This window comes from Setaria viridis, chromosome 4, assembly GCF_005286985.2.
Source record: "Setaria viridis chromosome 4, Setaria_viridis_v4.0, whole genome shotgun sequence".
NCBI lineage: Eukaryota > Viridiplantae > Streptophyta > Magnoliopsida > Poales > Poaceae > Setaria > Setaria viridis.
In genome coordinates this window covers 19120428-19147973 of record NC_048266.2, presented here as the reverse complement: position 1 = coordinate 19147973, position 27546 = coordinate 19120428, and the positions used below count along the sequence as shown (strand labels likewise).

The window sequence follows — 27546 nt, the reverse complement described above, 5'->3', positions numbered from 1 at the left end:
GGTGCCGCGGCTCGTCGTCGGCTCGTCGTGGCTCGTCGGCGGCTCGTCGATGGCTCGTCCAAGTGCTGCAGGTGCAACACCTCCAAGGTATCCACACGTGCAGGGAGGAAGCGTCGCAAGCCGGATTGCTAGATCCGCGAGTTGCAACAGGCGAGGGCGTGGGGGGGGGGCGGCAAGAGTGTTCAGCCAAAAAGGTGTTTTTAACCCTAGGGCGCCCCCACCCCTCTATTTATAGGGGTTCCTGATGGGCCTCTGGATCCGAGGCCCATTAGTACTCCTAAACCTAATCCAACTCGGATCAGATCCGAATTGGGCTTCCAGCCTCTTAAGTGTGTGACCCTATGGGTTTGGATACGTATAGACATGGCCCGAGTACTCCTACTCGGCCCAATAGTCGGTAGCGGCCTCTAGCAAGACGTGCCAACTCCTATACGCATACGAAGATCATATCAGACGAACCATCACAACATAATATACATGCTATTCCCTTTGCCTCACGATATTTGGTCTAGCTTCAAGCCGACCGCTCTTTCTCGATCCTGTGATTCGGAATCCCTTTGTAGGTTAACTCTTAACCGTACGTAGCATGGCCATGCATTTTCGGATCCGATCACTCGAGGGGCCCAGAGATATCACTCTCAATCAGAGAGGGGCAAATCCCATCTTGATTGACCATGTCTCATAGCATGCTTCTTGACAAACCCGAAAGCTACCTTTATAACTACCCTGTTACGGCGTAGCGTTTGATAGCCCCTAAGTAGGTCAATCCACATCTAGAATACATGCGACAATCTCAGGTCTAAGGACAAAGCGTATATGTTGTTTAAAGAGAGAACTACTTCTCGTGTTGGGTCAGTCCTAACACATGTCTCCACATGTGTCCACATTATTAGTTCAACATCTCCATGTCCATGACTTGTGAAACATAGTCATCAACTAATACATGTGCTAGTCTAATATTCATGTGTGTCCTCACATGAACTCCGACTAGGGACAACTTTAGAATAACCATACAAGTAAAGAGTTTCACATACAATTCACATAATTGCAAATCAATTCAAGTAGCCTTCAATGGATATTCAATGAACACAACATACAAATCATGGATACAAATGGAATATCATCATCTCTATGATTGCCTCTAGGGCATACCTCCAACAGTCTCCCACTTGCACTAGAGTCAATCTAGAAGGTACCTAATACCCATAGCTCTTACATGCGCATCATGCTTAGCCTGCGGGAGTGGTTTTGTCAACGGATCAGAAATGTTCAGATCCGTGTGTATTTTGCATATCTTGATCTCACCCCGGTTAACGAAGTCTCGAATGAGATGAAATCGCCGCATTACGTGTTTGTTCTTCTGGTGGTTCCTTGGCTCCTTTGCTTGCGCAATTGCCCCATTGTTATCACAGTAGAGATTCAATGGGCTGGACGCATTCGGGAACACACCAAGCTCAATGAGGAAATTCCTTATCCAAACACCTTCCTTCGCGGCTTCCGAAGCCGCGATGTACTCGGCTTCTGTCGTAGAATCGGCCACCGTCTCCTGCTTGGAACTCTTCCAACTAACAGCACCACCATTCAGCGTGAACACAAATCCTGATTGTGACTTTGAATCATCTCTGTCGGTTTGGAAACTAGCATCGGTGTAACCTGTTACAACGAGCTCCTCCTGACCTCCATAGACGAGGAACATATCTTTAGTCCTTCTCAAGTACTTAAGAATGTTTTTCACCGCTGTCCAGTGACTCTCACCTGGATCAGATTGGTGTCTGCTTGTCATACTTAGCGCATATGAAACATCTGGGCGAGTACTTATCATTGCATACATGATAGATCCAATAGCCGAGGCATATGGCACTCTACTCATGCGATCCCGCTCATCAGCAGTCGAAGGACACTGAGTCTTGCTGAGATGTATGCCATGTGACATAGGCAAGAACCCTTTCTTTGCCTCTTCCATGTTGAACCTCTTCAACACTTTGTCAATATAAGTATCTTGGCTCAAACCTATAAGCCTTCTCGATCTATCTCTATAGATCTTAATGCCCAGAATATATGCCGCTTCCCCTAAGTCCTTCATCGAAAAACTATTTTTCAGTGAAGTCTTTACGGACTCAAGCATAGGAATGTTATTTCCAATCAGTAATATGTCATCCACATATAAGATTAGAAATACTACAGAGCTCCCACTAACCTTCTTGTAAACACAAGACTCTTCTTCGTTCTTGGTGAAGTCAAACCCTTTGACTACTTCATCAAAACGAATGTTCCAACTCCTAGATGCTTGCTTCAATCCATAAATGGATCTCTGAAGCTTGCATACCTTTCCAGCATTTTTCGGATCGACAAAACCCTCGGGCTGTATCATATACACGTCCTCAGCTAGGTTTCCATTCAGGAAAGCTGTCTTGACATCCATCTGCCATATCTCATAATCGAAATATGCAGCTATAGCTAGAATAATCCGAATGGACTTAAGCATCACTACGGGCGAGAAGGTCTCGTCGTAGTCAACTCCTTGAACTTGTCGAAAACCTTTTGCGACAAGTCGTGCTTTGTAGATGTGAACATTTCCATCCATGTCCTTTTTCTTCTTATAGATCCACTTGCACTCTATGGCTTTAACACCATCAGGCGGGTCAACCAAGTTCCAAACTTGATTGTCTCCCATGGACTCTATTTCGGATTGCATGGCACTCTGCCATTTTTCGGAGTCTGGGTCCATCATTGCTTCTGCATATGTCGCAGGCTCATCATTGTCCAACAATAATATTTCTCGCATTTCGCGGAGCCTTGCCGACCTTCGTGGTTGTGGCGGTGCTTCTCTTGCCATGGGTATCTCAACTTGTTCTGCTACGTTAGCATCACTCATTGATTCTTGCCCGATTGGCTCATCTTGAACTTCTTCAAGATGCACTGTCTTTCCACTCTTTTCTCCTTTGAGAAACTCTTTCTCTAGGAAAACCCCGTTCCGAGCGACAAACACTTTGCCTTCTGATCGGTTGTAGAAATAATATCCCAAAGTTTCCTTTGGATATCCCACGAAAATGCACTTATCCGACTTGGGTGTGATCTTGTCCGACTGAAGTCGCTTGACAAACACTTCACATCCCCAAATCTTTAGAAAAGACAAACTAGGAACCTTTCCAGTCCATATCTCATATGGTGTCTTAACTACGGATTTAGATGGTACCCTATTAAGTGTGAAAGCTGCTGTTTCTAGAGCGTATCCCCAAAATGACAACGGTAGGTCCGACTGGCTCATCATTGATCGAACCATGTCTAACAAAGTTCGATTACGTCGCTCGGACACACCGTTTCTCTGAGGTGTTCCAGGCGGCGTAAGTTGTGGAACAATTCCGCAACTCTTTAGATGATTGCTAAACTCATGGCTCAAATACTCGCCTCCACGATCAGATCGCAAGGCCTTAATTTTCTTGCCACGCTGATTTTCAACTTCATTCTGAAATTCCTTGAACTTTTCAAAGGTTTCAGACTTGTGCCTCATCAAGTAGACATAGCCATATCTACTAAAATCATCAGTGAAAGTTATGAAGTATTGGAATCCTCCTCTAGCCGTCGTGCTCATTGGTCCGCATACATCACTGTGTACGAGTTCCAACAAGTCTACTGCTCTCTCAGGAAATCCTGTGAAAGGCGTCTTGGTCATCTTGCCTAGCAAGCAAGCCTCACATGTCTCGTATGATTCAAAATCAAACGAAGTTAGAAGTCCATCAGAATGGAGCTTCTTCATGCGCTTATCACTTATATGACCCAAACGACAATGCCACAAGTAGGTAGGACTCAAATCATTAGGCCGAGGCCTTTTAGCACTTACATTACAGACAGGTGAACCATCAAGATTTAAAACAAACAATCCATTCACAATGGGTGCAAAAGCTATAAACATATTATTCTTAGAGATCACACAACCATTGTTTTCACTCGCAAATGAATAACCATCCTTCATCAAACATGAAGGAGATAAAATGTTTCGACTTAAACTAGGAACAAAATAACAATTATTCAATTCCATAATAAATCCTGACGGGAGGTGGAGTTGCATCGTCCCGACGGTCAAAGCAGCAACTCTTGCATTATTGCCCACGCGGAAATCAACTTCTCCTCTTTCCACGCTTCTACTTCTTATCATTCCCTGCATCGAATTGCAAATATGAGCAACCGATCCGGTATCAAATACCCAAGAATTAATAACTGTATCAGCGAGAAATATGTTGTCTATAACATAAACAACAAGCGTACCTGAGGTAGAAGTACTCTTACTTCCGCCGTTCTTCAACGAAGCTAGGTACTGCTTGCAGTTTCTCTTCCAGTGACCAAGTTCATGACAGTAAAAGCACTCTTTATCTGGAGCAGGTCCAGCTTTAGCCTTGGGCGGTGGGTTTGGCTTGGACGTTCCAGCCTTGCCCTTCTTCTTCCAAGAATTGCCCTTCTTCTTAAAAGTAGGCTTGTTCTGTACAGCCATCACATGGCTGGTACTAGCGCTTTTCTTAATGTCTACCTCTGCTGTCTTGAGCATACCACACAGCTCATTCAGACCCTTCTCCGTCCCATGCATATGGTAGTTCGAGATGAAGTTCCCATAGCTAGGCGGAAGAGATGAGAGAATGAAGTCAGTGGCCAACTCTTTGCCCATTGGGAAGCCCAGCTTCTCCAATCGCTGAGTGTAACCAACCATCTTGATTACATGTGGTCCTACTGCTGCGCCTTCTGCTAACTTGCACTCCAGAAAAGCTTTGGACACATTGAACCTTTCGGTCCTAGCCTGTGTCTGGAACATGTCCTTGAGCGCCACGATCATATCGTAAGCCTCATGATTTGTTTCGAACTGCATCTGCAGCTCGGGTTCCATGCAAGCAAGCATAAGGCAGCTTACCTCAAGATTAGCATCAAATGCCTTCTTGTAAGCAGCCTTAACGGCAGCAGATGCATCATCAGCAGGTACTGGTGGTAGTGGGGTGTCTAGAACATCTTCCTTTTTCTCAGCCCTGAGAACAATTCTCAGGTTACGGATCCAATCCGAGTAGTTTGTTCCATTCAACTTGTCCTTCTCAAGGACCGAACGCAAAGCAAACGATGCGGTGGTGTTGCTAGGTGCCATTTAATCTACAACAAAAGTAATGCAAAATACACTAAGACAAACGTATCCATGATAGAGCAAATTACTTTAAACTATTTTAACAGAATCTACTCCCACTAAAATCAATATCCCTCTATTGAAACTTAGTGATTCAGGATCCACAACTAACAAGTTCACTAGTGAGCTTTAGCATCACCGCTAGCAAACGAGGTAGATCGGTAAGCAACTTTTGCTAATCATATCAGCATATGACTCCTGTTGTTGGGTGACATCTATATGTCTCGGCGCCCAACCTTTATGCCCCAAGGTCCTTAACCGTTAAGATGACCTTGTTAAGCTAACCAACCCTTATGCGTGTAAGTGTCCGACACAAACCCGTCTAGTCAAGGAAAACTAGTGGCACCCTAATTTCATAGACCCACCACTAATTGTACAAGACATGGGACGGTGCAAGTTTTAGTTGGGAGGGCATAATAACTTAAACTTTGCGAGGGATCGTTCTACTTCTAACATCACAGCATGCAGAAAGTAAAACATAAATAGAATAGCATTCACACAGCTTGTGACACAGTATGGCCCGTTTTCATATGGTGATCTCCATCTCCATAGAACCTGTTCACCATGGTGATCTCCATCTCCATGTTCCATGTGCGCCATCCTTCTAGTGATGAGTCCTCCAAGAACTAGAGCATGCTATTACGCCTAATAGCTAGTAAAGAATCTAGTAATGAAGATTACACAGTTGCTTGGATCATCACAGATTGGTACGCAGACCATTAAATACATTAAAGTGACAACACATATGGCTCCTGCCGTGTTGCCGTACGCGTGACACGCAGGTCACGAATGAGTTACACACATGCATCACATCCACAAGGGGGCCATACTGATCACAAGATATATACATACATCCTGCAAAAGAGAGTTAGGCGTCCTAACGTTCCAAACTTCCGAGGCCCGAAACTCCATCTTCCAAGCCGAATTTGGCAAATCTAATGTCGCCGAAAACGGCAAAGCCGTTGAAATTCATGTGTAACTTTTTCTGTAGATCAATTTTCGTATAGAAATCGCCCCGATCCGAGATCGTACCGAAAAGTTACGGCTGATTTACCGAAGCATACGCATACGGCAAAATCCCGACCCCGGCAGTAGATCCCATCTACTATAGCACATCTAATGCGCCTGGCGTATGACCCTGGATCTCGATTCGACCAATCATATTGATCTTCCCTCACTGCAACTGGGTTTACGTGTATCACTTAACTCCGATGGCGGAAACCGACCGGTAGGAGTATGTCGTTACACTACCATTGCAGCAAGGGCACGAAACCAGGACATAGATCAAACAGAAAACTCGCATATCTCCATATGCACACATCCCGAATCCAAAACTAAGCAGCTAAGGCTCTGATACCACTGTTGGGATACGAGGTAGGCTACGCTAGCGCAAATCAAAATTTCTACCGCGTATAACCAGGAAGAACTGCCGTATAAGGATCACGGGATTACCACTCGACGCACTACTGGTGCGGAAGATGTAGATATGCGTCGGTGCAGTGAAGACGATCACGTAGTCGTACGTAGTCGATCAACGTAGTCGTACGTAGTCGATCACGTCCAGCAGCTCCTCAGCAGCTCGTCCACGTTCACAGCAAGATCGCCTCCGGTGCCGCGGCTCGTCGTCGGCTCGTCGTGGCTCGTCGGCGGCTCATCGATGGCTCGTCCAAGTGCTGCAGGTGCAACACCTCCAAGGTATCCACACGTGCAGGGAGGAAGCGTCGCAAGCCGGATTGCTAGATCCGCGAGTTGCAACAGGCGAGGGCGTGGGGGGGGCGGCAAGAGTGTTCAGCCAAAAAGGTGTTTTTAACCCTAGGGCACCCCCACCCCTCTATTTATAGGGGTTCCTGATGGGCCTCTGGATCCGAGGCCCATTAGTACTCCTAAACCTAATCCAACTCGGATCAGATCCGAATTGGGCTTCCAGCCTCTTAAGTGTGTGACCCTATGGGTTTGGATACGTATAGACATGGCCCGAGTACTCCTACTCGGCCCAATAGTCGGTAGCGGCCTCTAGCAAGACGTGCCAACTCCTATACGCATACGAAGATCATATCAGACGAACCATCACAACATAATATACATGCTATTCCCTTTGCCTCACGATATTTGGTCTAGCTTCAAGCCGACCGCTCTTTCTCGATCCTGTGATTCGGAATCCCTTTGTAGGTTAACTCTTAACCGTACGTAGCATGGCCATGCATTTTCGGATCCGATCACTCGAGGGGCCCAGAGATATCACTCTCAATCAGAGAGGGGCAAATCCCATCTTGATTGACCATGTCTCATAGCATGCTTCTTGACAAACCCGAAAGCTACCTTTATAACTACCCTGTTACGGCGTAGCGTTTGATAGCCCCTAAGTAGGTCAATCCACATCTAGAATACATGCGACAATCTCAGGTCTAAGGACAAAGCGTATATGTTGTTTAAAGAGAGAACTACTTCTCGTGTTGGGTCAGTCCTAACACATGTCTCCACATGTGTCCACATTATTAGTTCAACATCTCCATGTCCATGACTTGTGAAACATAGTCATCAACTAATACATGTGCTAGTCTAATATTCATGTGTGTCCTCACATGAACTCCGACTAGGGACAACTTTAGAATAACCATACAAGTAAAGAGTTTCACATACAATTCACATAATTGCAAATCAATTCAAGTAGCCTTCAATGGATATTCAATGAACACAACATACAAATCATGGATACAAATGGAATATCATCATCTCTATGATTGCCTCTAGGGCATACCTCCAACAGACTGGAGACAGGAGATCACTGATTACTTAAAAGATCCATCTAGGAAAGTGGATTGGCGAGTGCGTTTTCAGGCCACGAAATACGTGCTACTTGAAGACGATTTATTCTACCGGAAGATTGATGGAGTACTACTTAAATGCCTTGGGATAGAAGAAGCAAAGGTTCTGATGGGAGAAATTCACAAAGGCGTATGTGGGGCTCATTAGTCAGCTCACAAAATGAAGTGGATGATTAGGAACAATGGTTATTACTGACCGACGATACTCGAAGATTGCTTTAGATATTATAAGGCGTGTCAGGATTGCTAGAAGTTCGGTAATGTACAACGTGCACCAGCCTCGGCTATGAACCCAATAATTAAGCCATGGCCGTTTAGGGGTTGGGGAATAGACCTCATCGGACAGATTTATCCTCCATCAAGCAAGGGACACGAGTTCATATTAGTTGCTACTGACTACTTTACCAAGTGGGTGGAGGCAGTTCCCCTAAAAATCGTGACATCAGCCGCTATGATCGACTTTTCGAGAAACCACATTATTTATCGGTTTGGTATCCCTTAAACCATCACAACCGATTAGGGCACAATGTTTACTTCAGGAGAGTTTGAAGAGTTCACCGTTGATATGGGAATTAAATTGTTGAATTCTTCTCCATATTATGCTCAAGCTAATGGTCAGGCCGAATCATCCAATAAGGGGATAATCAAGTTGATCAAGAGAAAGATAGAGGAGCAGCCCGAGAGGTGGCACGCATCCTTGACTGAATCTTTATGGGCCTACAGGATGGCCTGCCATGGAGCTACTAAAATATCTCCTTGTCAATTGGTATACGGTCACGAGGCAGTATTGCCTTGGGAATTAAGGATGGGGTCTAGATGCACGTCACTCCAAGATCAGTTGACAGCCGATGATTATTCCCTCCTCATGAAGGGGGAGCTCGACGATTTGGCGGGTCAGCGATTGAGGGCCTTGATCAGCATCAAAGAAAATAAGAAAAGACTGGCCAGGTGGTACGACAAGAAGGTCAAGGTCAAGCAGTTCTCCCAAGGAGACTTGGTATGGAAGCTGGTGCTACCGATAGGATCTAAAGATCCCAAATTCGGTAAATGGTCGCCTACTTGGGAAGGGCCGTATAGAATCGGCCGATGTGCTCCGGAAAATGCGTACATATTAGAGACCATCGAAGGAGAAGAATTTAGAAGAGCTTTAAATGGAAGGTATTTGAAGAGATATTATCCTAGCATATGGGTGGACGCGTAGCCGATGATATGGCGTGTCGAGTCATTGTGGCCGACTCCTATTGACTCGTGTTCATATAGTTGATGCAAGGAGACATCACCTTAAGGGATACATGGCCAACACGGTACAAGTCGCCCTTAGACCAATGTGCCAATACATTTATTAACCACGTTTCAGCTGAGCTTTGTTCTTATTAATCTCTCTTTGGACCCGGCCTAGTTCTATTAAGAGACGGGTGCTCTTTTCCTCCAAATCCTCCATGGCGGCTTCAATGGCAACTTGACGAGGAAGTTGGTGGCTTCTCTCGAGAGGCGGTTGGGAAGTTCCTGCCATACTGTCCTCAAGAACGATTTGACGAGGTAGTTGGTGGCTTTTCTCGATCGGCAGCCACCTGGAACAGTTGGCTTCAATATGATCCAAGATCTTCTGTATATGGGCAGGGATGTGATCTTTGAGTTCTTCGCGATGGGCCTCTATCAGATCTTTGTCCACCTGCGTCAGCGGTTCCTCGGAGTGCATAATCTTAATAGCCCGTTCCAGGCCAGGGTTAAGGCGTCTCGACTGGGAAGATAACAAACAATCACCCGTCATAAGATCAATGGGCGTCGGGCAGAGGAACGAAGGGGGATTTCATATCTAATTGATGGAGGAAGAGGAAGACATCTCGGCACCTGACTTAAGGGTATGGAAATAAGACAACTTAAGAATGGAAGGCTGGGCAAGGTGCGAATGCCCCTAGAAGAATTACGGGGGTCTCATACTTATAGAAGAAGAAGATGAAGGGTAACAATTGGTAAAATGTGTCCCATCGGAGTAAAGGACTATTAAATGAAAAGCTGCAAGAGAAGACCGTCCAAGTTTGAATTCGCACGGCAATAGCAAAAGAGCATTAAGTGTTTGTACAAAAGCATTCAGTGTCTGTTACGTTAACCCGAGGAGAGTATTAATGGCCACGATCGCTCGCTACCGGATCTGATCGGCCGAATCTAAAACCCTTTGGTCGTCGTCAGCCGATCCAGGAACTTCTGGCATATTGCGGTGAAGTCGGATGGCTTCATGGGCAAGGTTCTGCCTCTCCTGCTTTAGATCAGCAATGATGGATGGAAGATCATGAAGTTTCTTCTCTTCAGCGGCTATAGCTTTTGTCACCTGCTCCATCTCCTTGGCAAGTTTTGCCCTGCGCCATTTAAGGCGGTCTATGGTGCCAACGATGTCCGGGCGAGAATTTTCAAGTACGCCGATTCGGTGATGTACTTCTTGAGCTCGGTGTTTGTAGGAATCCTACTCTTCATTTGCCTTTGCTAGTTTGGCACGATCGGCCATGTGCCGTAAAGCTCTGAACACTGGGATTTGCATTGACTCGATGTATGCTGTGGGTGCTAGAGCTTCTTCTGCGTCCTCCGGGACTCGGCCTCTTATCTCATTGAAGATCTGTCGAATCGGCGAGGCGTCTTCCACCAATCGGCCGACGTCTTCCTGAAGAAGGACTCAAATGCTCTGGAGCTTGGCACGAATCTCGTTGGGAATTGAGCTTAGAGCCACTTGTTGGGAGGCTACCTCTTCGTCATCGGAGACTGCGACCGCGAAAGAGAAGAGGCTGTTATTGGGAGTGTCTTGCTCCTGGTAAAACAAAGGAATGGATTAGCTGACGGTAGTGGAAAATCAGCTGATTTGAGCATCAAAATTCTTACTTCTTTAAAGCGGATTTCATCTGCTTGTGCTGGTGGGAGCGCTGCCCCCGTCTCAGGAACCGGCACGATTGGCTCATCAGACGAGGAGGATTCAACGATGATTGGCGTCATGCTTGGGCCAGCCTCCTGGGAAGTAATAAGAAGAAGGCCTCTATGAGGATGAAAGAATAATTAAGTCTAGGGTTTGATACCGTTTACATTACCTCTGCGGATCGTCCAGCTGATGGCAGCTGAAAAGGGATTGCTGAAGGAGTGGTTTCTGCCTGAGGAGCGGCCGATTGTTGCAGGGTTTGCCCGGGAAGAATTTGTGCAGCCTAGCAAAATGGAAATTAATACTGATAAAATACTTGAAGAAATGTGAGGCACATGTGGTTACCTGTATAGCTTCCACCAATAAGGATGCAGCTGCCAATCTGGCTTCTATAGCAACCTGGGGGTCAACCTCTTGGACAATCGGTAGAGTCGATGTGGCTGGAGACTCAGCTGATACCACCGCCGATTGATCGGTTGGTTCTGTACGGGCGCGCACCCGACGGCTCGTTTTCTTTGAAGAAGATATCTTCAGCTTCTACTTCAATCGGCCGGTGGAGATGTCTTCGATGGACGGAGGCTGGAAACCAATAATTGGGAATGAAGTATAAGGATGGCGATTCTCTATCGGCCTTCCGCTACGGCTGCGCGTTGGGGGAAGCTGGTTTCTAGACTGCGAGAGAAAAGGAAAATTAGTGATAATCTCACAAAACAAAAGGAATGATGTTGAAATCAGCCAAAGGGGGTAGTACCGCTGCATTTGGATCAATGTTGGTGGGATCCAGGTCGTTGCAGTATGTTGCGGGGGATACGCAGAAGAGATGCTATTTCCATTCGCCCCACCATAGCTTGAATTGTTGAATGGCAAAGGGGGCCACCACCTAATTAGCCAAGTCAACGGTACTCGAGTCTGGTGCCAAACTGCATAGCCGATTATATTCAAGTCCTGTGGTGAGCTCATCCCGAAACTTCACATGGCCGGCAAAATAAATCCTAATCAACAACTGTCTAAGGCCGAGTTGCCGTGCTGCCACTGATGAATTATAGAATTCATAAGTCGGGGAGTCCTTCCCTAAAAAGAAGTTCGCTGGTGAAATTCCAGGCTTGATCAATACGTTCGTAAGCTCATTGTCAAAGGAACTGGTGGTTGAATTAAAGCAGAAGGGTTCCTCAAAGAGCGGCTCAGTTCTCTGATATGGGTACCAGCTGGTAGTTTGTTCACTAAAGCCAGCATAGAAGTATCTGAAATATTCGACTGTTTTGGTGGGAGTGAACTTACTACCAGAGAAGGCTGATGCTGCTTCACTGAAAGAAGTGCAGCGTTGTCGTATTGATGGATTTTCCACCGATTCAATGTTGGGGAACGTCTTTGTCTCAACTCGTTCCCGGGACACTTTGCTCATGTATAAATTAAGCCAGAGAGTAATAAACCACCAGGGGCCACTAGGATTCCCAATCGGCTCTCCGGTTGATAGCTTGACCGCGATCTGATGCATCATGTGGTAAGCTGATCCTAGCAAGTGTTTTCCTAGAGGGACAGTGGATCCTCTTGCCAGGGCCTCGGCTAAAGCCTGTGTACTAGAAGAAGGGTCGACTGCTCTGCCACAGAAAAAATGTTTCTCCAGCCATATCATCAGGAAGGCTGTATACTCTCTATCGCCGATGGTTTCGGTTTTCATATTCTTCTCGATATAACCTTTCCATCCGCCGATTCCTTTCGTCTCTAGGTGATGAGTTGGCTTGATCTGGAAGTCGAAGGGCTTATCAGGCGAAGAAATGTCTAGGCCGGTTAGCATCAGGACATCGGCCAGAGTAGGGGTCATGGGCCCGTGGCCAAAGAGGAATGCATTGAGGGCGTCAGACCAGAAGTAGGATGCTGCGATGACCAGGGGCTCATTCTTTTCCATTTGAGATAAAGACAAGTTTATGCAATGTCCAATTTTCTGTTCGTCCCATAGGACTCTCTTAGAATCGGCCATCCTTTGGAACCATTCCTTCCAACCAGGAGTCTCGTTCGGCCAAGATCTAAATGTGCCCGTCCACTGATTTAAGTCCATGGGAGATTGCTTGAAAGGGATTCTGTGGGTTTCTAAGTTGATAAACTCGGTTGGACCTGGATTTCCCATCGGACAAGACCAATGAGGCCGGGGGCGTCAGAAATAGGGATGGTGATCCTATGCCTAAGCTCCTGAGAAAGGAATAGAAGAAAGTCTAAGAATGGATCTTGCAAAAGCACGAAATGGTAAAAAAGTAAAAGGGAAAGGCTTTGTGGTATTTACCTCCGGGATAAAAGCCATGGTCGCTAATGGTGTCGCCATTGGGGTAAATGGAGTAGGAAGATTGGAAGACGGATCACCGGAGGAACGCGGTTGGAAGATTAAAGGGCGCCGGACTGTGATGGAAGATGATTCGCTGGGGAAAGAAGAATTTCTAAGGTCGTGGAAAAGAAGCGGTGGTGGATGCGAGTATTTAAAGACGGTTCGAAAGAAAGGGTAAATGCGGTATTTTTACCGCGCCATCCACACAATTTTCGGGAAGAGTGGTTGCCTCGGGCGCCCAGTTCGAAAAGGGTGTAATCATCAGAGAAAGGACTGCGGAACAGAAAGGAGTCTTTGCCGCGCTTGCCTCGGAGAGGGAGTTAAAAATAAAAACAATTTCGAAGCAAAAGTTGCGTTTTGCTCCGAAATGGGGGGGCATGTGTTGACGCCGGATTTTGACACGTGTTTGAATCGGTGTCAGATAAGGGAAAAGACGTGCCAATGCGACGAGTTAAAAGCTACAGTTGGGAATCGGCTAATTGAAGCTATAGTGTTTCGGCCGATTGACAAAGGGGTCGGTAAGGGTTGGCCGATTGGGAGCTAGAGCGGCTTGGTCAGTATGGGCCTAAGATGGGCCGGAGAAAAGATTAGCTAAAAAAGGAGATTGGCCCATGAAATATGATAACCAACTCCGATACGAGTTGTGTTTGTAAATATTTGTTATCATTTAAAATTAGAGATAGATCCTAATCGGTTAGGAAATCAGTTCTAACATGTTATAAATAGCCATCTCTAGAGATTTGTAAAAAATAACACATCAATCAATACAACCAATCTACTTTTTCCTCGTACTTTACTTTCAAGTCAGCGACTTCGCCAAAACACTTTTTCCTTCACGAGTTCGTACGGGTTGGCAGGACTGCATCGACACGATCTCCAGCCAATTCTATAAGTTCCGTTTACCGAGTAATATCTAAGCTTTAACTTCGAGCGCATCACTATTGTTTCATTTAGATTTATTCACCAGTTATTTTAGTTTCTATCACCAGTTATCCAGCTTGAGATACGAACTGTCGGCTTTTATTGCTTTTTTCTTTGTTATCATACAGCCGATTAGATCTATCCCGAGTGTTGTTTTTCTAGCGTTGTTTAGTTTGCTCTAGCAGCTTTTCTTTAGGATGGCTACGCGGTATCTGCTATTTTATAACTGGTTACCTCTACAGTGAATCGGCCGATTCGCCGGCACGCTGTTGAAGACATATCGGAACTCTAGCCGATCCGAACCCCTGGAATTTAATACTTTTATTTCCTTATCAATCAATAGGTCAGATTGACTGGCACGCTGCGCGAACTGGACCAAGGCAATAACCCAAACAGGAGTTAAGCAGATTCTCCTGGGTCGTGTGTCTGACACTGAGGGTCATCAGCCGATTTTCAGCGCCAACACGTGTACTCCAAATAACTTCATGTTCTTAGCCCGCACGCACTGGTCGGGCGGGCCCACTTGCTAGGCCCGACCAGTATCCTGGTCTGTAGGGACCCATGGGGTACCCATATCCCTCATTTACTGTCCACTACTTTGTGTAAAATAGTATGGCTAAATATACATGTGGATCCCACATCAAGAGCTGGACCCTAGAATTAAAACCTCGCGTTCACCCTTTAAAATTTTAGTGAAATTGATCGAAATTTGTTAATTTTAGTGAAATTGATCGAAATTTGTTGGAGATGACTCAGTTTAAGTGTCCGCTACTTTGTGCAAAATAGTATAGCTGGACATATGTACGGGCCCCATGTCATGAGTCGGACCCTCGAATTAAAACCTTCCTTTCACACTTTAAAATTTTAACGAAATTGATTGAAATTTGTTGGAGATGATTTAGTTTAATAATTAGCTACTTCATGCGAAAAAAATATAGTTGGACTTGTACGTGGGACTACATCAAGAATCGGATCCTTAAATTGTTTTGTGAATCAAACCAATGCAATCTACTCTAAACCACTCCCAAACTATTTCCTCCTAAGAGGAATTCAAACCAAACCAAACTATTTGACGAATTAGACTATTAGTAACCAATCTAAACAATTTTCAAGAGAAAACCAACCCATTAAAATCATTAAACCAAATCCATTTAGTTACTTGAGCGTAGGCCGTCACACTGCGGTTTACATGCACGCTACATATGTTGTGTGTTATGTGCTACAGGATTTCATTTCTCGGTGGAATTTTGCCGTCGTTATCGACCCTATTTCTGTTGTTTCAGCAACACTGCGGGAGCCTCTGCTCGCCACCGCATGGCCACATCTCTACCACTACCATGGCTGCCTTGCTGGCGGCTTGATACTGCCTCTAGGTTTGGCTGATTTCAGTAATTGTGTGCCATCCTCACCAACGCCGTGGACCTGTGTCTATACCTGACAATGGATCAAGATCTGACCCCAACCCTGCTTCGGCCCTGTTTAATTAATTAGTCAGCTCGATCATTATCCAATCCTCAAATGATTATTACTATCCGATCCGATCCAACCCTTCAGGTAACATTCTCCTAATCCAACCCTTATCCTATTTCTGCCCACGGGCCAATCAAGTTGCACTGAAGGAGCACGATCCATGAGCCAAGCAGGAGCACGATTGAGCTAGTAACGGACCACTCTTGCTTTCTTATTTGTATGTTCCTGTGCTACAGGCCTACAGCCGCTCAGATACAGGCTGAGGAACGGGTGAATATACAGGCTGATAAAAATCACCTTGATTTTGCCACAACGTCTAGCTAGAAAGCAAACAGTTGTTCCAGAATTGTTCCAGAAAGGTGTCCAAAGGAAATGTCATTCATATTACACGGTCAAAAGTATACTGAATATAAGGGATAAGAAAATGAAGATTTTTTTTTTGGCAAAATGCAAATCAGTTGCACACGCAGGCTTGAGGAGCCACCTCCCTGTTCTTCTTGTGCATTGTTGCCCTCAAGAAGTGAAAGTGGGCAGCAAGATGGTTCAACATATCGGCTTCACGAGCTTTCAGTATCTGTAAAACAAAAGAAAGTGTCAGTTAGTCAGGAACAAAGTCAAGACAGAACAAACATTGTCAAGCATTTGTCAAAGACAAGCAGCATGCATGAATGAAACTAGATGCAGAACAAAGACAAGCAGAAACATTTTATGATCGGTCAAAGATTCATTTACCTTTATTCATCATCTTCATCTTCCTCGTCTGAATCAAACATTCTATGACCGTCATTGGTTCACCTTCTTCTTCTTCATCAAACCCGATTAGCCAATCTTTTGCACAGATCAATGCTTCAAGCGTTTCAGGTGAGAGAGATGTCCTATTATTCCCAAGAATCCTTCCAGCTGCACTAAAGGCTGATTTTGAGGATACTGTGCTAACAGGAATAGCAAGAAAGTCTCTAGCCATCAAGGATAAGATTGGATAAGCATCACAATTCTTCTTCCACCATGCAAGAACATTCAATTGCTCATCTGACCTCACAAGGACTCTAGGGTCCTCCAGGTAAGTATCTAGCTCTGACCGTTCTTGACGGGCCTGCGAGCTTTGGGATGCAAACTGAGTGAATGCAAGCTCTATCCGCCTTTTACCAGAAACTTGTCTTAAAGAAGTGCTACCAGACTCGCCAGACTCATTTGTGCTCTGCTCATCATTTGATATATCGAACACAAGTACATTGTTGCTCCTAACAATCTTTTCATACTCTAGGTAATATTTGTTCAAATACCTATTCAGCTCCCTCATTTTCACTTTAACATTTTCACCAATAGTATAGAAATAGAACTTGATGAAGTCAGTTTTCATACTTGGATCAAGAACGACAGCTATTAGAAGAGCAAGATCAGGTTTTGTCCAGTGCTTTTCAAACTTTGCATGCATGGCATTAACTATTTCATTAAGGAGCTCATTTGAATTCCACGCCTCCTCGAGCAAAACATCTCGGATTGCTAGCAACATCTTCAAGAAAAGGTGGGCTGTAGGATGCCTGTCTGCGAAGAATGCTTTAGTTGCCTCACTAAACTGTTGCAAAAAACCATGAAGGGCTTTAACTTTTGCCCATTCATCTTGACTTGGAACTTGGTGATGTTGCTCTACCGCGTATCTGTTGAGAGCCACCTTATATTTCAAAGCATCATGCAACATATCATACGTAGCATTCCAACGGTGCGGAACATCCAGAATCAGTCCTGACTTTGCTTTGAGGCCTAAATTCTGCACAATTGTGTTGAAAATCTGCATGCGGGATGGTGTGGATGTAATAACTTTTACAATGTCCCTCACTCTCCCAATTGCATTTGAAATTACCTTCACACCAGCCTGAACCATGATGTTGAGCACATGGACAGCACACTTGACATGAAGGTGTTCACCTTTGAAGAACATCCCAACACCTAAAGCATCACGAATGTCCTTTACTGCTTTGTTATTCACATTGGCATTGTCTAATGTCAAGGTAAACAGTTGTTCAGTCAACTCCCACTCCATCAGGCATGAGGTAATTCCATCTTGTACCGCATATGATGTATGTGGGAAAGAAATCTTCTTGAATGCTATGATTTTCTTATGCAGTTCAAACTCCGCATCAATGAGATGTGCTGTAACACCTAGATAGCCTAGGTTCTGGTTAGAAGACCATAGATTGGCTGTAAGACTAACATGGGACTTGACCTTTCGACTGTAAGACTAACATGGGACTTGACCTTTCTGAACTTGTCCATCAACTGCAACTTCTCCTCTTCATAAAACAAAACACAATTTGTGCGTACACTTTGACGACCAACAACTCTAAAAGATGGCTGACAATAATTTATCAAGTTTGTCCAATGAGGATCATGAGCTTTACGGAAAGCAATCTCTCCACTAATAAAATATTTGGCAATCAAAACATGAAATACTTCTGGATCAAGGACACCCTTTTCCTCGTTCAGAGACTTTGGCTTCAATGTTGCAATGAATCTGTCCCTATCCTCTTGCGGAATGGAATGACAGTGAATTGCAATATGTCTGTTGAGGTGCGTTGTACCTTTTCCAGGTTCAGAGGACAATTGAAACTTACAATATCTGCATATTGCCTTCTCCTTGCCATCAACCACTTCGGTATCCACAAATTCCCAAACTTTAGCTCTCTTCCTAGATGATCGACTTGACTGGTCAGTTACCAGACTATCACGACTTTCAACCTCAACAAACAACTTCCTGTCCTAGATCCATATCACCTAGATGACACAAATGCAATTTCAATATAAGATAATAAAATGAATCACAATTGTTGCAAAAAAAAATAAAACTACTGAACATATATCACCAAAATATGAGCCTATGACTATGACTAAAGCATATAAGCTATACTTACAATTGTTGTTTATATAGAGTTATATCTTCATGGTAGTTTATTTACAATTTTAACTTGGTCAATCTATCGGTACATTTCTAAATACAAGCACTGCATACTGTCGAAACTCAAAAGTGCAACATTCATTCAAACAGGCACATGCCATCCTAACCTAGGGATGTGATTGACATACGTGTCGTTGAAACAGCACACAGAAGAGATGAACTAGCATGGCAACCACGACGACATCAAAATACAGCAACTAAAAGTATGCTTTCGATGCTAGCAGCAATACAACGTAGGGTAAAGGTAAGAGCATTACCGCTCATAGCAAGCCACACCAGCAAACCTGCAGATTGAGAAAAGGAATCGGCTAACCTGCAGATTGGAAAGAATCGGCTAGATTAGAGACCTGCAAATACCAGGGGAGGAATAGGCTAACCTGCGAATACAAGGCTGTGCAATACCAGGCGGCGCTGGACTGGTGCGGCCGCACGGAGGAGGCCCCTCCTTACTGGATCTTGGAGTCGGCACCTCGGTGAGGATCTTGGAGTCGCAGGCCACCGCCCCGCAACGCCGCCGCCGGCCTCTCGCAGCGCCGCTGCCGGCCCCTCACAACGCCGCCGCCGCCGCTCGCGAGCCATCTCGCGTAGGCGCTTGTGCGCTACGTTTAAGGCCCTCTCTGTATTTCTGCGAGCCTGTACGTTAAGGCCCTTATCTGATCCGCGGGCCACGATCCACACGTTGAGCTCGAGCCACAGCTACAATTCAGCCCTCTTAACAAGCAGTCCGATTCGATTCGATCCTTCTCTACAGGAGCCCATATAGGATCTGTAAATCACAGCCCATGCGTTTGGAGGCCCTTATGGCCCTTGGATATACAAGGCCCAATACCAGGAGTACCTGTGTCCGAGCCCATTCCAACAAACCAGTTTGGCTCCTCTCTGGTCCGGCCCAACGTAGAACTAGAAGCAGCAGGGCATCACCATTCTGATTATCCCCCTGTCTGCTCCTCTCTGCCATGATTAGTTGGCTGCTTTGTTTTCAGATTTATCGGTCCCTGGCTCCCTGCAGTATTTTGGTTGATGCTATCCTTCTACAAGTGGTTGATTGACTGCTAACAGATGCCCGTGATTTCTTTTTTTCTCTCTTGAATTTCTAACACCCATGTTGTTGAAAGCCATTTGCCAAGAACACCTTTTTCCCTGATGATGCCAAGGTGGACGGCGAGCCCCTGCATGTAAACTAGTACATGTATTGATGGCAAGGAGTGGAAAAAGGGAGAAAGCACGTCGTGCAAAGATTTTAAGATGCACATTGGACCTTTCGCGCCTATTGTTAGCACGGTCTGTTCAAAAAGGTAGCGGCTAAACAATGTGAGGCCATTGTTGTTCCTCCCCTGCAATCAAGCTCGTCGTTAAGCTTGCCTGCCTCTGCAGCAATTTCAGCTTTGGCCAACTTTGTCTCCTCGCTCGCTCGGGAAGTCGTGCGAGTTAATAAGCACGCCGTTAGCTCGTTGCCGAAGGTGGGATCCCGGCCAGACAAGACATGCTGTCGCTGTTCCTTTTCGCCCTGCTCGCGTCGGCGGCCAAGCGGGGCGCCGTCGACGCGTTGATCGTCGACGGCCTGCAGGTGGGGTTCTATGGCCAGTCGTGCCCAGAGGCCGAGGCAACCATCAGCGACATCGTCAACAACGAGATCGCCATGGACCGCGGCATCTCCCCCGGCCTCATCCGGCTATTCTTCCACGATTGCTTCATCACGGTAACAGGCATTTCCTGATCATGTGTTGGCTGACGTGCACACAACACCCTGTCGTGACCGTTCGTGTACCGCCGGCGGCCGGTCTGCGCGTGCAGGGCTGCGACGCTTCCATCCTCCTGGACGAGTCGCCGGCAGGCGACGTCCCGGAGAAGGAGTCGTCGGCCAACGGGTTCACCCTCGTCGGCCTCCGGACCATCGACATCGCCAAGTCGACCCTCGAGTCCATGTGCCCGCGCACGGTCTCCTGCGCGGACATCCTCGCCTTCGCGGCGCGGGACGCCGCCGTGGCTGCGGGCCTCCCCAGCTACGACGTCGCGGCGGGGCGGCGCGACGGCATGCGCTCCAACATGGACGACCTCCCGGGCAACTTCCCCGTGCCGGGCCACCACGTCCCGCGCCTCACGGAGCTCTTCAGCCAGCGGGGGCTCTCCCAGGAGGACATGGTGGTGCTCTCCGGCGCGCACTCCATCGGCGGCGCCCACTGCTTCATGTTCTCCAACCGCATCTACGGCTTCTCCGAGGAGGCCGATGTGGACCCTTCGCTGGACCCGGAGTTCGCGGCGCGGCTCCGGCAGGTGTGCCCGCCGCGGAACCCCGACGACGACCCGCAGCAGGCGCCCAAGGTGAAGTTCGACTCGCAGACGGGGGAGAAGCTCGACAGCGCCTACTACTCGGAGCTGCTCGCCAGGCGCGGCCTGCTGACCTCGGACAACGCACTCATCGAGGACCCGCAGACGAGGGCGATGGTGGAGGCCTTCGCCGGGGACGACGCCATGTGGCAGCAGAAATTTGCGGAGGCGATGCAGAGGGTCGGCATGCTCGACGTGCTCATCGGCGAGGGCAAGGGCCAGGTGAGGAAGCAGTGCCGCCTGGTGAACGGGCAGGAGCAGCAGCAGCAGCCGCAGCTTCCCTGGTTCCGGCACCAGCAGCGGCTGCCGTGGTCCCGTCAGCGGCGGCCGCGTCGACCGTTCCCGCACCACCCGGTGGCCGATCTGATCAACGGGTTCTTCCGCGGGTTCCACTGAGGCCAGCATTCTTGCCGTGTCGGGGTTGCAGCGGCGGTCGGGGGTGTTACTACTACGTACATTTGCTCTAGAGGTCCGTTGCTTAGCTAGGTGCTCAGGAATGCAGGCCTCGAAAATGAGTTATGCATGCACCACCCCCTAATTAGTACATATACGCTTGCTTTGCTTAGTCTTGTTTTTCTTCAAAGAAAATAATGTATTTTCCATACAACATGCTACATGTATTTACTTATATTGGCAAGGTATAGTCTCTCACATTTGAATCTCCCATAAGGAATCCAGTTGAAATCAATAAATGTGTTGAATGTTCGTAGCAATTCTGCAAAAATAATAAAAAAAAAGATGCTGCAAGGACAGGTTCAGCCCCTGTTACCAACCAAAAAGACACCACCAACGAAAGCCATCATATCATTAATGAGAGCCCTTTCAAGAAGAAATCTTTCTGTCCCCGTCCGGCAGTTCCCCCGCCCAGAGAAGAATGCACGGCCAGATGGGAGAAGCAACAGCCCTCCGACGGCGGGCCGTACAGTCACCGGCGCGAGCGGGCACTGCGGCACGCTTCGCTCTGCCGTGGCCACCCCGGCGACCAAGAAAGGGCAAGGTGAAGTTCAGATTTTCCCCGCACCCCAGGAGGCCTTCCAGGCGGTTGAGCACTTGGGTTCTCTTCCCTAGTTTGAGGGCCATCCGGCCATGTTGACCAACATCCCAATTCCCAGGTTCCTCCCACAGCACCAGCCGCAGCACCATAGCACGGACTTGGGCTGATGGACGAAATTACGCCAGACATACCAAGAAACAGATGCACGGGCATAAGATTTCGAGGGCCATGAGGTTATCCTTGCCTTGAAGCTGAACACATGAATAAGCATGGACACAGATGTTCCTCGCACAGTTTGCACATGATAGGCAACAGAAGCTATGCATAAACACCCACACGTGACACGCCGCTCAGAAAAAGCATGAGCATACCAAAAACGTCAAGGCCCAGATAAACAAATTCATGCATATATGTGGTAGAGACTAGAGAGTGCGTATATAACCATGATTTAGATAATGTATACAAACACAGCGGCTAGGGAAAATGTAGGTAGTCAGAGAAGGTATACTTTGTCTTCCTTACTAATCCCCTGAACAAACAAGCACGTTTTTGGTAGGGGCAGCAGTTGCAATGGGACACTAGCTTAGGTGAACTATTACTACATAGTATATATGACCACAGACAAATTAAGGCCTTCCTCCAGCACAGAAGAGGTTTTGCTATCTACAGCGACATGTCACCGCCAAGTTCATCAATGACTTTCTCAAGCTTGAACAACATATCTAGAGAAAGGAAAGCACCAAATCAATAACAGCGCACAAAATGAGGACCGCATGCACAGGTAACAACTACAAAAATGCTGGATTCCTGATTAGTAAGTATGAGTAACAGAAATGACGAGAAACCACTGTATGGTTCATTTTCTTATGAAGGGGTACGTCACCAGGGAAGAGAGAACATACCATTAAAGGAGTCATCAGCCATATATGTCTGCAGACGCATAACACATGATGTTAGTCGATACAAATATTTGACAACAGGAAAAACCAACCAAAAGATTGTTAACGAGAATGGTACCTTTACCCGTGTCATTATGTCACCTGTTAATATACTGGTATCAATTCCCTCACCAACATCCATTCCTTTATCAGCAGTTGTTTCTTCAGGGGCAACTGCGACCCCAGAAACATTGTCTACATATCAAGGGAGGAAATAATCAATACGAATAAGCCCACAAATGAAGTTGAGGCTATACTTACCATCATGAGAAGTATCCAGTGCATACACCTGAAATATTTACAAATATCAACAACATTCTTAGTAGCAACTGTCTGTAGGATTTTCAAAAATAGTCACAAAAGTTACCTCTTGAGAAGCATGGTTTGTTGTACCCACTGGATAGGATTCCTCTGCATCTGATTTACATTTGTGTTATCAGCCGGGGTAGACCAATGAAATAAAAAATATAGATACTGTTCTGTCAATGTAAATCTTCATGGAGAAATAGTTTACCTTGCTCATTCTCCGTTGAAAAATTTGTCAGCATTTGACTGAAACTAGGAGGGAAACCAGAGTAGCTGTTATTAGTGTTGTTAGCACTGAGAGGTTCAAGAACAGGCAGGTCCCATTCCTCATGGTAGCTCATTGTTGGTGCCTCTATCATGTGATCAGAAGCTTGCTCCTCAAAGCTTGAAGCATCATCAGGCCTAGGCACAACATATTATGTTAGAAAACAAACACATCTTGCAACTTACAAATCTGAAACAGTTCTACTCTTACCTGTGGTGAAGTCCATTAGAAGCAATATATTCAGATGCTGATGAATCTTCACACACATAATCACTTCCAGATGGTATGATGTCCATGGTTTCGCATGGGCATTCCTTTATATCAAATATAAATACATTAAGTTAGTACTTCAAAAACCTTTTACACAGCAAAAAGGAAACCTAGTCTAGTGCTTAACCTTCCTTGAATGATATGTCCAAGAACATACGAAAATAGCACAGGTATTATCACAAATGTATCTAGCATTGCTGCGTTCCATGTCAAGTAAGCTTTCAATGAGAGGCACAGTATGTAAACAGCATCCTAAATGCTTTAATCTGGCAACAATTCTGACAGTCATTTGAAATATTCAGCTGGCATGTATTGTCTAATAAAATGAAATTTATAAATCCTTCAAGGTTTTAATGTAAGAAAAACTTCAGAAAAACATACTTATGTTGAATACTCGAGAGAAAAAACATTGTAAGTTTTTTTATCTACAAATGCAAGTATTATTAGTATGTGATGTGTATTGTCGATCTACAACAGCTGGGGATCCTTCAGTACATAAATAAACTTCATTGTTCCAAAAATATTTTCGTATGATGAATATGTTTCTTTCACATTGAATGAAATTTATGCTTTCAACAAAATAATGGTATATTACATTTTTCACCTGCATTTTTAAACAGGCATGCAAGATGAGCCATTAACAGCTATCATAATAGAATTACAAAATGTATCATGGAATTCATACATGTCTCCATCTATCAGTTTTGAACATAACAGTGCATGATACTACATTAGCATGCACTTTAATTGCTACATATAACAGGCTACAGTATCCTAGTGAACATGAAAAGAGAACATAAAGAAACATAAGGCATCCATGGTAAATGGAATGCGCATAGGGGCACACAGAGACAAAGGATTAGAAAAATGGCATTTGAATATATCTGTAAAATAACAAGCTCCATCTTCACACAATTTGAGAAAGGCCACGCACCGAAACTCACCTTCACACAATTTAGGAACGACTCTGCATCACAGAGCTGTGGGAAACGTACAGCAAACTTCTGGAACCACAGAGACGTCATAAAAATTTCCGCCGTTAGAAAAGTGACCACCAAGCTGTATATGTATAAATATCTCATAGACACTCAAATGGTTTAGACAATTCAAAACTCGCAAGTGCAATGGTGATCTATCATTTGTTTCAACTCTCCAGTTGGTAGAATAACATCTTATTCTTATGGTACGCCATACCTGTTTAGACTTATCACAAAAGCTCATGAACACCACCCTGCTACCTCTGATAGGGCACTGCGTCACACACATAACCTGAGGCCATGAAAAGTTGAGAATCGACACAAAGTGCTCCTCCTGTGCCATGGGAAAGTAGATCAGTAAGAAAAGGAATACTATGACGACACAAAACGAAGGAACCATATATGAGTAATAGATACAGAAATGGAGTAATTTTAAGCATCCACATATGTGAACTTATACAAGATACATGACTAGTTACAACACGAAAATGGCAGAGTATTCATGAAAAAGGCCTAATTTTACCCAAGTGGCAAAACAATAAATAAATCCCAGTAGCACAGAGTTCACCTGTCAGTAATGGAACGAAACTCACACTGAACTTTTGCGAGGGAATCTGATCATGCAAGTATGCAACAATGAGATCAGTCAACCACCCAATTCTGGAAGTTCAGTTAGAAAAGTCATCCCCTCTTATAAATCAAAGACACAAATATAAGAAATATTAACTTTCATAAGCCGAAAGGCCTCAAATGTGCCAAAGTAGCTTATGCATTCAATAGCTAGTACCAATCTGTTGAGAAAAAGAAATTTGGAAAGCACAATGAATGGGGAAATACATATAGAATATATAGGAGAAATCATTTGTATGTAGGATTGAACATCAGAAACAGATATACCACTGATCCAACCATGCATGATAATTACAAAAATCAGTGATACTTTTTATTATAATAAAAACTATGCAAACTCAGAAAATGGAGCATCAACACAGGTTACAGCAAATAAACAAAGATAGACAACGATGATTAAGGATAACAACATAGCAACACAGGCTAACATTGCACAACAGCGTACCTACCTGAACCAAATTGGTCAATAATCAGGCACATCACATGTCCAAAAATTGAATTGACTCATTTCATCTGTTGAGAAATCACAATTGGACCAGGGTCACGCAACTTGCTTTGGCGCGAAATTGGGATGTTAATTGCTAGCATGTAAGCAACCACAAGATCCTGGTAAAACCCACACAACAATTGAACACGATGCATACAGGTAATGCAAGTTATCCAAAACCTTGGGATAAATCCAAAAATCGGGGGAACAACACATCCAAGAGCATAATTCTGGCAACATTAACAAATTGCTCGGTTAGGCACGAACGAGCTCAAGCTTAATGCTTGGGAACCTGCTGAGGTGAAATTTATCAAGAGCAAACCTGAAAAAACATCATGCTTTAACAGGGATCAAGCGGCACACTAGAATCAACATCCTCAGTTACGTGTTCTCGAACAAAATTAACCGGAGCGCACGCCCATTTTTTTCCAACAAAAAACCTAAACCCCAAACCAGGATAAGCTTTTTTCAAATCCACCCAAATAACGCGGACACCTAAAAAAATCTACCAATCACACACAAAACACACACACATGACGTAAGTATAAATAAAGAAGGAACAGATAAAGGGAGGGGTTTCGGTACGGACGAAGACGACGTCGCCGATGGAGACGGTTAGGACGGGGACCGCCGAGGAGAGGGTGGGCCGGGAGACGCAGAGAGCGGCGGGGGAGGAGGCGGGGAGCCAGGTGCCCTGGTGGCGGTGGATGCCCCGGGTAATGTGGCGGAGCCCGGGTGGCGGCGGCGCGGAGGGGTCGCGCCGCGGCGTGCCGAAGTAGCGAGCGTACTCCACATCCCACTTCTGCCTTCGCGTCCGCGTCCGCGGCGTCTCCACAGCGGAGGAGTCCGGGCGTGCGGGCACCAGCGCCATGCTGTCGTCGCCGGCGTCCGCCATGGCCACGGCGATGGTGACGAGGGAGGGGAGGAGAAATGTGGTTTTGCCTTTTGGGGAAGTTGGGGTTTTTATAGCGATGTTGTGTGGAACAGCGATGTGGCTGTAGTGAAATTGGTCGGCGCCGGCTCGAGTTGGAGTGTTGGACGGCCGCCGCATCGGCGATCGGAGTACTTGGTTCATTTATCAGACCAACCTGAGAATTGCCGGTCTAAAACGGTTCAAATATTGTTAGCACGGGGCTATTTGAATCATCACCTAATAGATGATTGGAATTTTGGATAGTTGATGCAACTATTAGCAGCGATTAGTACTCCCTCCGTTCCAAATTGTAGCTCATTTTAGTTTTTCAGTTTATAGATATTATTATGCATCTAGATAGTTCCAAATTGTAGGTCGTTTTAATTTTTTAGTTATCATGCATCTAGATAGTTCCAAATTGTAGGTTATTTTAGCTTTTTAGGATTACGCATAATAATATCTATGAACCTAAAAAGCTAAAACGACCTACAATTTGAAACGGAGGGAGTACTTAGTAGCATGGGTAGCTAATGGTTACTGTCTTATTTTTTTATAACCACCTCCTAAATTTAGCTTCTAATTATTAGCACTTATCGATCCCAACATGGCTTAAGTTTTGAAGTCTAACACAAAGTGATTCCATGTGTCACGACCGACCCCAAATCTTTCGAGTTAATCAACTCCGAGTCCCTAATCCCCCTCTCAGTTTCCCCGAGTTGAGTGCTCACCCTCAGTTCTGGTCCCGACCCCCGAGATCCGACCCCTCTCCGCTGGTTCCCCGTTCCGACCCTGCCGACCCCAAACCCATACCGCCGGATCCTTCTAAGTCTTCCCACAGTATCTCTTTTCAATCTGAGCAGTGGACCAACCGAGACTGACCGGTGGGCCC

The 27546-nt window shown here is 45.7% G+C and overlaps 2 protein-coding genes and 1 long non-coding RNA gene across 4 annotated transcripts; 1 reads left to right on the top strand and 2 right to left on the bottom strand.

Moving 5' to 3' along the window:
- Positions 1–18197: 18197 nt before the first annotated feature.
- Positions 18198–19161, bottom strand: LOC140222498 (uncharacterized). The gene is made up of 3 exons (XR_011898029.1): positions 18952–19161; positions 18807–18862; positions 18198–18368 (listed from the first exon to the last, which is right to left on the bottom strand). It is a non-coding gene; the product is annotated as an uncharacterized lncRNA (long non-coding RNA).
- A 166-nt stretch (positions 19162–19327) lies between these two features.
- On the top strand, positions 19328–21540 carry LOC117851742 (peroxidase 5). The gene is made up of 2 exons (XM_034733629.2): positions 19328–20248; positions 20344–21540. Exons 1-2 carry the CDS (start codon positions 20033–20035, stop codon positions 21271–21273), a joined length of 1146 nt encoding a protein of 381 aa, XP_034589520.1. The 5' UTR covers positions 19328–20032; the 3' UTR covers positions 21274–21540.
- A 722-nt stretch (positions 21541–22262) lies between these two features.
- LOC117851741 (protein POOR HOMOLOGOUS SYNAPSIS 1) lies at positions 22263–26704 on the bottom strand. 2 transcript variants are annotated; one of them, XM_034733622.2, is made up of 10 exons: positions 26334–26704; positions 24845–24961; positions 24595–24654; positions 23591–23694; positions 23324–23517; positions 23177–23226; positions 23071–23098; positions 22889–23004; positions 22774–22801; positions 22263–22593 (listed from the first exon to the last, which is right to left on the bottom strand). In XM_034733622.2, the coding sequence occupies exons 1-10, from the start codon at positions 26637–26639 to the stop codon at positions 22535–22537; spliced, it is 1062 nt and encodes a 353-aa protein (XP_034589513.1). In that variant the 5' UTR covers positions 26640–26704; the 3' UTR covers positions 22263–22534. The 2 variants fall into 2 exon arrangements, with proteins under 2 accessions (XP_034589513.1, XP_034589516.1); XM_034733625.1 differs by having other exon boundaries at positions 22889–22983.
- Positions 26705–27546: the final 842 nt, after the last annotated feature.

Bases quoted from the DNA above. Each gene is read 5' to 3' on its own strand.
- LOC117851742 (XM_034733629.2), top strand. From the start codon at position 20,033: ATGCTGTCGCTGTTCCTTTTCGCCCTGCTCGCGTCGGCGGCCAAGCGG. The intron at 20,249-20,343 runs GTAACAGGCATT...CTGCGCGTGCAG, and splicing joins TCCACGATTGCTTCATCACG to GGCTGCGACGCTTCCATCCT.
- LOC117851741 (XM_034733622.2), bottom strand. From the start codon at position 26,639: ATGGCGGACGCCGGCGACGACAGCATGGCGCTGGTGCCCGCACGCCCG. The intron at 24,962-26,333 runs GTCCGTACCGAA...CCCATGGCACAG, and splicing joins CCATCGGCGACGTCGTCTTC to GAGGAGCACTTTGTGTCGAT. The intron at 23,227-23,323 runs GTAAACTATTTC...AATGTAAATCAG, and splicing joins TTCAACGGAGAATGAGCAAG to ATGCAGAGGAATCCTATCCA.